The 11,010-nt window shown below is 35.8% G+C and overlaps 1 protein-coding gene across 3 annotated transcripts in view; it reads left to right on the top strand.

Annotated features, from left to right (window-relative positions):
- Positions 1-11,010, top strand: part of PLA2R1 (phospholipase A2 receptor 1) — a 129,531-nt gene that overhangs the window by 56,053 nt on the left and 62,468 nt on the right. For all 3 annotated transcript variants that reach the window (XM_040475154.1, XM_040475155.1, XM_040475156.1), the window contains exon 10: positions 4,725-4,837. In XM_040475154.1, coding sequence (XP_040331088.1) covers positions 4,725-4,837 — 113 coding nt within the window. The remainder of the gene's footprint in view (positions 1-4,724; positions 4,838-11,010) is intronic.

The raw sequence follows: 11,010 nt of genomic DNA, 5'->3' as shown, positions 1-11,010 counted from the left end.
GCTCCAGGCTCTGAGCCATCAGCCCAGAGCCCGACGCGGGGCTCGAACTCACGGACCGCGAGATCGTGACCTGGCTGAAGTCGGACGCTTAACCGACTGCGCCACCCAGGCGCCCCTTTTTTCACTCATCTTAAACTTAAATATTTGAATAGAGTACAATAATGGTGAGAAGTGCATGTTTGCAATATATTTATTAGTTGGGAAAGAGATAATAAAAATACTTTAATATTTTAAGTAATAAATTATTTTTGGTACTTAACATAATTATTCTCAGTACTTAAAGTAATAAAAAATACATAACACTTCAGGTTTAAAATTAAAAGGTAGAAGGTTATGTCTTAAATTTCTTCAAATACATTCAGTATCCTTGAGTAAAGTTCTCAACACATTCATTCCCTGCCTCTCTCTCTCTCTCTCTCTCTCTCTCACACACACACACACACACACACACACACACACACACTAAACAATTAAATTTAAATATTGGATATTTGTATGCATCTCAAAAATTTCCCAAACCTGGATTTTTATGCAATTCTTAAATATTTTCTCTTCTAATCCAGGTATTTATGTTTCGATGAGGCAATGACCCATCTTTCCAAGAAACTGCATTTTATTCAGTAATCAGTGTAAACATATGAATTACTCTTCCTACTTTAGGTCAACAATACCTATGCCATAGCTGACATACTGCCAAAAATTTTATCTAATGATTACAGTTCCTGAAGTTAGAGCTGATCACTGATCTATAGCTGATCAGAAATATTGAAAAAAAATATTTGTCTTATTGTGGTTTTCAAAGCAACTCAACATGTTGTATTTGTGTTAAAAAGGAAATTAACTCCTTACACAGCAAAAACAGAACTGATGTTCTATTCAAACTTGTGTACACAGCTTCCCTTTTCTGGCCAGCGTTACTAGTATTTAGGTTCAGAGTAAAACTGGAGTTCAGGTCCCGTTCTCTAACTTTATGGTGAAACTCTCATTAAGTTCTTTATGAATCAATCTGTGAATGTGGTTTCAAAAGTTTCCTTTCCTTTAGCCCACTGCTTCACTGCACTTCTCTAAACAGTCTGGATGTGTAAAATCAACTTATAAAATATTTCTCACACCATGCACAAAAATAAATTTAAAATGGATTAATGAGCTACATATGAGACCTGAAATCATAAAAATAGTAGAAGAGAACAAAAGCAGTAATTTCTCTGACATCAGCAGTCGAAACATTTTTCTAGATATGTCTTTTAAGGCAAGGGAAACAAAATCAGAAATAAACTATTAAGACTACATCAAAATAAAAACCTTTTCCACAGTGAAAAAAAAAACATCGAAAAAACAAAAAAGCAACCTACTGAGTGGGAAAAGATATTTGGAAATGGTACATCCAATAAGGAGTTAATATCCAAGATATATAAAGAATGTATACAAGTAAACACCAAAAAAACCCAAAAAAAGGCTTCCAAATAATCTGATTAAAAATGGGCAGAGGCTCTTACTACGTGGCAATGAGAAAAAATGAAATATGGCCTTTTGTAGCAACGTGGATGGAACTGGAGAGTGTGATGCTGAGTGAAATAAGCCATACAGAGAAAGACAGATACCATATGGTTTCACTCTTATGTGGATCCTGAGAAACTTAGCGGGAACCCATGGGGGAGGGGAAGGGGAAAAAAAAAAAAAGAGGTTAGAGTGGGAGAGAGCCAATGCATAAGAGACTGTTGAGAACTGAGAGCAAACTGAGGGTTGATGGGGGGTGGGAGGGAGGAGAGGGTGGGTGGTGGGTATTGAGGAGGGCACCTTTTGGGATGAGCACTGGGTGTTGTATGGAAACCAATTTGGCAATAAATTTCATATATAAATAAAAAAAATACTGTGCCTAGATGTCACCTCTCAGCTCAAAAAAAAAAAAAAAAAAATGGGCAGAGGACCTGAATAGACATTTTTTCCAAAAAAGACATACAGATGGCCAACAGATACATGAAAAGATGTGTAGCATCACTCATCATCAGGGAAGTGCATATGAAAACCACAATGAGGTATCACCTTCACCTGTCAGGATGGCTAATATCAATAACACAAGAAATAACCCGTGTTCTTGGGGATGTGGGAAAAAAAAGGAGCCCTCATGAACCCATGCACTCTTAGTGGGAATGTAAATTGGTACAGCCACTGTGGAAGACAGTATGGGGGTTCCTCAAAAATTAAAAATAGGAACACCACATGATCCAGTAATTCCAATACTGGTATATTTACCCAAAGAAAGCAAAAATGCTAATTTGAAAGGATATGTTTCTATGTTTATTGCAACATTATTTACAATAGCCAAGATATGGAAGCAACCTAAGTGTCTATCAATAGATGAATGGATAAGGAAGATGTGTTGTACACACACACACACACATTATACAACCATAAAAAAGGATGAGATCGTGCCATTTACAATAACATGAATGGACCTAGAGGGTATGATGCTAAGTTAAATAAGCCTGAGAAAGACAAATACCATATGATTTCACTTATATGTAGAATCTAAAAGAGTAAATTAATAAACAAAAAGCAGAATCAGACCTATAAACACAGAGAACAAACTGATGGTTGTCTAGCAGAGGGGGTGGGGAATGGGCAAAATGAGTGATGGCTGTAGCCTTCAGTTATGGAATGAATAAGTCACAGGAGTAAAAAGCACTACATAAGGAAGAAAATTTTCTTGATAATTTCAAAGCAAAAAAAAAAAAAAAACAAACCAAAAACCCACCCCCCGCTCTGAGTCATTTTTTGGGGATTGTATAATATGAGCAATTGTTTCAGTACTGTCATCATCATCATTTCATTTAAAATGAAATGGCACCTCATGTACAAAAGATATTCACAGATACAATCAATTATTCTTCCCACTCTCATTGTGTGGACAAAGGCTTGTAGTAAGGAGCCTTTGTTTTTCTAGTTATTACTATGCCACATCCCCCACCCCCTTTCCTAGAGTCTGTTCAGTTCTCAGCTTTTTGGTTTTACTAAGCAGCCTGTGATCTGAAAACTACTAATGAAGAAGGAATACTTTGTTAGAAAGGTCAAATTGTCAGCCTTCCTCCGCCTGTCCTTCCAAATACAAAAGCAGTCTAACCTCCCACCCCATCTGGAGTGATCCGGGGGTTCTGGCTGGAGCTGTCAATTACTCACACAGATGAGGTTATGGGGAGAAGATCAGGGAGTGAGTTCAGAGCACACTGTGGCTGGCTGGATGTGGAACTCCTGTGATCCACACCTCATTTAATAATATGTTTTGAAAAAAATAACTGAGTTCTAAAATAAGGTTTTCTTTAATTTACTGCAAGACAGAGACCTTTTCTAAGAAATATAGCAGAAGTCATTTTATATCTGATCAAAATCTGTCAAGTATTGGCATGACACAGACACAGAATAAAGTGTATTTTAAAACTGGCAAATACATAAAAATAGATAGATGTAAGTGATGTGATTTTATAATATTGAAAGAAAAGGGACTAAAAAAGCTCAGTGAAAATATAGAAGACTAATGAATACATGTCTCCTGTACTGTATGATTTTAAAGAACAGAGATACCCTTCAATGCTCTCGGGGCGGAGGTATGGAACTACACATTTATCATTTTTGTCTAAGTGCCAAAGCTTGCTTTCTTTCTGTCTCAAAGGCTAGCCAGTTGGTTTAGGAATAATTTTTACAAATATATATATTTGTTTGTATATATATGCATATATTTATATATGTTTGTATTATTTATATTTAAAATATACATACAACATATTGTATATATACATATAAATATATACATACATAAATATACATATATGTATATATTTATGTGTATGCATATATATGTGTATATATATACATATATAAATACATATATATATTTCTGTGTGTATATATAATATATAAATGTATATGTAATATATATATTTATATAATATACATTTATATATTGTATACATTTATTTAGCCAGTCTCTATTTGGAAACCTTATGATCTATCCAAGACCATCCCGGATTACACCAGAATTGGGTTCCAGACCAGCTTGTCCACTAGCTTGTGACTTCATCTAGGTCTCTAACCTCAGTCAATCTCAGTGGGATAACATGAAATAAGCAATATGAAACAAAGTTGAAAAGATGTATACACTATTATCTAGATACATATTTCCTCTTTGCTCATATTGAGTTCCTGGCTCTATTTAAGGCCTCTGCCTGCATTGTCTCCCTTTGATTCTCAGAACAACTCCATGGACACTATTATTATCTTCATTTTACAGAGGAGAAAATTAAGACATGTAGAGATTATATAAAGTTGCACACTAGTAGAGCCAGTATTCAAACCCATGCCTTCTGCCTTCAAACCCAACAGTCTTGGTTTCTACCATCCTGTAGGAAGCATCTGTATGAAACTCTGTAAGTCTGAACAGAGAGAGAAAGAGATCTTGAGTGAGTGCTCCTTTATTTCATTTTAGATTTTAAGATTTCAAGTTAATTAAAACTTTCAGGTTTTAATAATTAATTAAATAAATATAGAAGTGGCTGTAGCTAATGGCATTACCAGGTAGAATACAAAGATTTCAAGACAGAAACTCAAGTTTTGAGTTTTGAGTAGGTCAGAGAAGGAAGTTAAGTACAAGTAGTAAATAAGAATACACAAAAACACTATTTTGCCGTTTAAATCATTTATGTCTTTCATTTTCTATTTCCTTTTTGAAGGGATGGGAGAGACATGGTAGATTCTGTTACAAAATTGACACTGTCCTTCGAAGCTTTGACCATGCCTCCAGTGGTTATTACTGTCCTCCTGCACTTGTAACCATTACAAACAGGTAAGATAGAAATTTTCTATCAGAGACATGACTGTACTTTTTTGACAGGAGGGCTCCTGGGATGATAAAATCTAGCCATAATCAGTAACTTGTCAAAATCTAAACTGTACAGTAGAATATTAAATTATTTAAACTATTGATTGAGATGAATTTAAATCACACAATGTTATTCCTAAATCAATTTTTGAGTAACCGAGTAAAATCTAAGATGACTTTTACTTTCCATAAAGATTTATAATTATTTGGTTTGGAATATATATTCAGTCAGATTTTATCTAAATGCATGTAATGGAAAAGAAAATGTTATTTAAAAACTATGTTTTTAATGTAATGTGTGTGAGTTATGTGAGGTTATTTTGAAGAACAAAAGTAAGTATAGCTAAACTGTGGAGTATTTTCAAATGCTTCCCCATTGCTTCTTAGCTCTATATTTGTTTAGATATAGACTTCTCTGTTCACAGGTGTCTTCTCCATAGTAACAGAGAAGCTGCCCTTTTGACACTCCACAGAATTTGCAATATGCTATAGATTTGTAATAGGGAATAAAAGTACCAACAGTGGAAGTGACCTCAGTGTCACTATCAATGCCAGGAGAACAATGAGGGCTGGGAAAAATGACTCCTCCAAACTGAAGACAGAAACAAGGTAGAACCCTTCTGTGGTTGCTTGGGAAACTATACCTGCAAAGCTAGTCATTTGCTTTTTTACTGAGGCTATTGCCTTTAAAAATATACACCGAAGACCAGAAACAAGACAATTGATACTATAGTCTTACCTAGAGACTCTTACCACATAGGTCTAACCTGTAGGAGGAATTATGTGCTTTCTCTGCTCTCCCCACAGAAGAAGTCAACATGCAAAGCCACTAGTATTTCCCGTTTCCTCTTATTTTCTTTCCCAGTCTTTCCTCCAAACCATGCACAGAATGCGTGTGCATGCACATGCCGACACACACACCCACACCCACACGCGCGCGTGCACACACACACACACACACACACACACACACAATGACTGGATTGACAGCAGTTTCAAAATAAATTGCCTGGCAAAACATTTTGTGCTCAGGAGTCCCTTCCTTCAGCAGTAGTACCACCCTTGATGTATCCCAGTGTTGTTTTTAGTTCTACCTTTCTCCTTCCCAGAATAGCTGGCAGGCAGAAAGAAGCCTTTATCCTCAACTTGCTCACCCACCCAAAAGATTTCAAAAGCACCTTGGGGTAAAGGTCCTCCAGTAAGTGAGCCAACACTGGACTTTATTCAGGAGCCTGATCAGTGAAGCTATCTATGCTCTTTTGTTAATTATAACATAATTATGTTTTTCACTAAAGAAAATTGTCTAATTGTTTCACCTGTTTCTTATGTCTTATTCTTTCTTTCCTTTTTTTTGTGTAATATTCATTGAATACCTGTCACATACCTGGCACTGTGCTAATTACTTTTCAAATGCTATCTAGACAATGCAAAAAAAGCAATAGTCAAGCATTTATTAGAAAATTATTTATTAAATATCTATATTGTGAGAGGCACCATATTAAACACTGGCATGCTGTACAAAAGAAATAAAAGGCATGTTATTATTGTCCTGGTGCCACTTGCAGGCCAGCAGCTAAAGAGGTAGAATATAGAAACATAGTGAAGAAGATGGAAGAACACACTAAATGGATAAATTCAAAGTGACATTACAAATAACCTATAATGCCATAGTGACCCAAGTAGGGCAGAAATCTGTTAACGTTCAAATGCTTCCTTTCCTTTCCTTTCCTTTCCTTTCCTTTCCTTTCCTTTCCTTTCCTTTCCTTTCCTTTCCTTTCCTTTCCTTCCCTTCCCTTCCCTTCCCTTCCCTTCCCTTTCCTTTTTTTTTTTTTTTTTTAGGAGAGAGAGAGAGAGAGAGTGCGTGAAAGCAGGGGAGAGGGGCAGAGGGAGAGAGAGAGAATCTTAAATCTTAAGCAGGCTCCATACTCTGTGCACGGAGCCCAAGGCAGGGCCCCATCCCATAACCCTAAGATCATGACCTGAGCCAAAATCAAGAGTGGGATGCTCAACCAACTGAGCCAGCCAGGGGCCCCCAGATACTTCATTTTCTAAGAATCCTGGAGATCTCATACAAATAAAGTGTCTGGAAAAAAATCTACTGGGTTTCATTTCCCCCAAAACTAGATACAAGAAGATGTTATAAATAATTTGTTTCTTCGATAAACTATATTCAGTAGTCAATATTAATTGACTACTGTATGGTCTAACTCCACACCAGAGCTATAGGATGAATAAGTTTGTTTTCATTCTATTCACAACCTTGTAGGCCCACTCAGGTGACTTTGTGCCAGAATGCTACTCAATGAACAGTCAAGATCCTGCATTGCTACCATTAGCCCCAGTGAGGCATCTCTCCTAGACAGTTACCACACATGTACACGGCCCTGCAAACATGTCTATATCCAAAGCAGTGACTCCAACACAGGACATGCAAGTTGAGGAAAGGAAGGGGCCCATGCTCTTAACTGTTATTCATTCAGATTCCATCAGGTAAGAAACAAAGCCTCACACTATACTCTACTCTTTGAGTGACAATGCACCACAAAATTTTTCAACAGCATCTTTTGTCTGAGAAGGTTGGGCAGCAGATGGAAAGTCTCCTCAAATCCAAAAGTGTCCACTAGCAGCCTGGATAATCATTTTCTTCCATTACTGATTTCCTGTTTGAGTTAAGACACTCCTGTCACTCACCAGTGCCCAACCTTGTAGTTGCTAATTGATTTTCCACTCTTCTGCACAATTGAGCCACAGATTCGATGGGCACAATTAGAACCACCTGCTACAAATTACTTATTTCTTTTGTTATCTGGCAACTGCTCCTGGTATTGGACTTTTTAACACTTTGTGGAATAGAGAGGGAAAGAAAAATAGACCCTTATTTCTGAATAACAGAATGTTATTTTCTTCCTGTTACAAAATATTTTCAGGCCTGGACACTTTACTTCCAGATAGGGCATGACTATAAATCTTGAGTTCCAGAGTTACCATGGATAATTGTCTAAATGCATGTGTATCTAAATTTTAAATCAATCAGCCATGGAATATTTAGTACAAAATAATCCAGGGGCGCCTGGGTGGCTCAGTTGGTTAAGCGCCCAACTTCGGCTCAGATCATGATCTCACGGTTCATGGGTTCAAGCCCCGCATCAGGCCCTGTGCTGACAGCTCAGAGCCTGGAGCCTGCTTCAGATTCTGTTTTCCCTCTCTTTCTGCCCCTCCCCTGCTCTCTCTCTCTCTCTCTCTCTCTCTCCAAAAATAAATAAACATTAAAAAATAAATAATAATAATAATCCAAATTACATTCAATTTTGTGAATTTTACCAATAGTAAGAAATCCTACAATATCTCATTTTCTGCTAGATTTAAATCTGCATTATTTCCAAGCAATTTTACAGCTCTGCTATTTTCCTGCAACCCCCACACCCTCTAAATACATTTGCAGTTAATTTTTTATTGTGATAAAACATAAAATTTATCATTATAACCATTTTTAAGTGTATAGTTCAACAGCATTAAGTACAGTTTTAATAGTGCAAAATCATCACCACCATCCATCTCCCTAAATTTTTGCATCTTTCCAAACTGAAATTCTGTGTCTGTTAAATAACCACTCCCCATTTCCCCTTGCCCCCAGCTTTGGGGAACCATCATTCTACTTTCTGTCTATGAGGTTGACTAAAGTTAACTTGTAAGTGGAATCACGTAGCAGTCATCTTATTGTGCCTCGCTTATTTCACTTAGTCCAATGTCCTCCAGGTTAATCGATGTGTCAGAATTTTAATGTGTCAGAATTTCCTTCCTTTTTGAGGCTGAATAATATTCCATAATATGTATGTGTCACATTTTGTTCACCCATTCATACAATAGACATGAGATACTTCCGCCTTTTAGCTATTGTGAATAATGCTGCTATAAACATGAATGTACAAATATCTTTAGAGTCCCTGCTTTCAATTCTTTTGGGTCATATACCCAGAAGTGGAATTTCTGGATGATACGATAATTCTATTTTTAATTTTTTGAGGAACATACTGGTTTCCATATCAGCAGCACCATTTTACATTCCCACAAGCAGTGCACAAGGGTTCCAATTCCTCCAGGTCTTAGCCATCATCTGTTATTTTGTTTTTGTATAATAGCCATCCTGATGGGTATGAAATGGTATCTCATTGTGGTTTCAACTTGCACTTCCCTAATGATTAGGAATGTTGAGTGTCTTTTCATGTGCTTATTGGCATCTGTATATCTTCTTTGGAGAAATGTCTATTCAAGTCCTTTACCTGTTTTTTAATTGGAGTGTTTATTCTTTGTTGTTGAGTTGTAGGAGTTCTTTATATATTCTGGATATTACTCCCTTATCAGATACATACTTTGCAAATACTTTCTCCTACTCCATGGGGTGCCTTTTCACTCTGTTGATGTCCTTGGATGCACAAAGTTTTTAATTCTGATTAAATCCAATATATCCATTCTTTTAATTTATTTTTTTAATTTACATCCAAGTTAGTTAGCATATAGTGCAACAATGATTTCAGGACTAGATTCCTTAATGCCCTTTACCCATTTAGCCCATCGCCTCTCCCACAACCCCTCCAGTAACCCTCTGTTGTTCTCCATATTTAAGAGTCTATCCATTCTTATTTTGTTGCCTGTGTTTTTGGTGTCATATCCAAGAAATCATTGCCACATTCAATGTCATGAAACATTTCCCCTATGTTTTCTTCTAAGAGTTTTATAATTTTAGCTCTTGTGTTTGGTCTTTGATTCACTTTCAGTTAATTTTTGTAAATGGTATAAAGTAAGAAGAGTCCAGTTGCATTCTTCTGCATGTGGATATGCAGTTTTCCCAACATTAATGTTGAAAAGATTGTCCTTTTCCCATTGAACGGTCTTGGCACCCTTGTGGAAAATCATTGGACTATATCTACAAGGGTTTACTTCTGGGTTCTTTTCTCTATTCTATTAATACATGTCTGTCTTTATGCCAGTACCACACTGTTTTGATTTCTGTACTTTCAACAAGTTTTGAAATCAAAGTTGTGAGACCAACTTTCTCACTAGTATAAATTCAAGCAAGCCAGAAGAATATAAACTAAAAAATGAGAGTGCCCCCTCACCTGCACTCTTTCTCCCTCCAACCAATCCCACTCTTCTCCCATTAACAGTTAACAAAGGTAACTGCCATTAACAGTTTGGAATTTGCTCTTCCAGGTGCATTTCTTGTGTGTACGTTAAGTATCTTTTCTATCTCTTCTGTCTTTTGCAATAAATAATATCCAAAAACTTAAGACTTCTACTTCTTGAGGCATGCCACCAAAAACTTCTTGTAATAATAATCATGATACATGTCTCCCATTTTAAAACAATGTTATTCTATTTCTATTCTTGATTTAAAAGAAAGAGAAGGAATTTATCATTTTTATGTTCATTCAGCAATAGAGTCAGTTATTTGAATATGGTATTAAAAATGTTAACAATCATGTTATTAGAAGAAATCCCATTGCAATCACTCAGTTAAAAACTGAATACCTCCTAACTGTATCACTATATGTAAAGACTACCACTGTTTTTTTTTTTTTTTTAATTGTAGTAAGTTCTCTAGTGAAGTTACATCCAGTTCATTACTTTTTTCAATCTCTTGTTTTAGGTAATACAAACATAATCATTAAGTACTGCTGTCTGCTAAGTATAGTATTACTTAGAGACAAGAAACATCTTTCTTTTCAAGTACATTGGCTAAATGGATGAAAAAATATTTTCAGAGACTCAAATATAAAATATCTCTTTTGGGGGCATTAAGGAATCTACTCCTGAAATCATTGTTGCACTATATGCTAACTAACTTGGATGTACATTAAAAAAATAAAATTAAAAAAACAAATTAAATAAAATCTTTTTTAAAAAAATCTCATTTTGAAGTATGCATTTTTTGAAATGCAAAATTTATTTTGAAATGAAAAAAATCATCAGTGTATGTATCCCAAAAATATGTATTACTGTCTTCAAATTGCATTTTTTATTTTTATTTTTTATTTTTTTTAACGTTTATTTATTTTTTAGACAGAGACAGAGCATGAACGGGGGAGGGTCAGAGAGAGGGAGACACAGAATCTGAAACAGGCTCCAGGCTCTGAGCT

The sequence above is a fragment of the Herpailurus yagouaroundi genome, unplaced genomic scaffold (assembly GCF_014898765.1).
Source record: "Herpailurus yagouaroundi ecotype Mexico unplaced genomic scaffold, PumYag 140, whole genome shotgun sequence".
NCBI lineage: Eukaryota > Metazoa > Chordata > Mammalia > Carnivora > Felidae > Herpailurus > Herpailurus yagouaroundi.
This window is presented reverse-complemented; position numbering and strand designations above follow the sequence as displayed.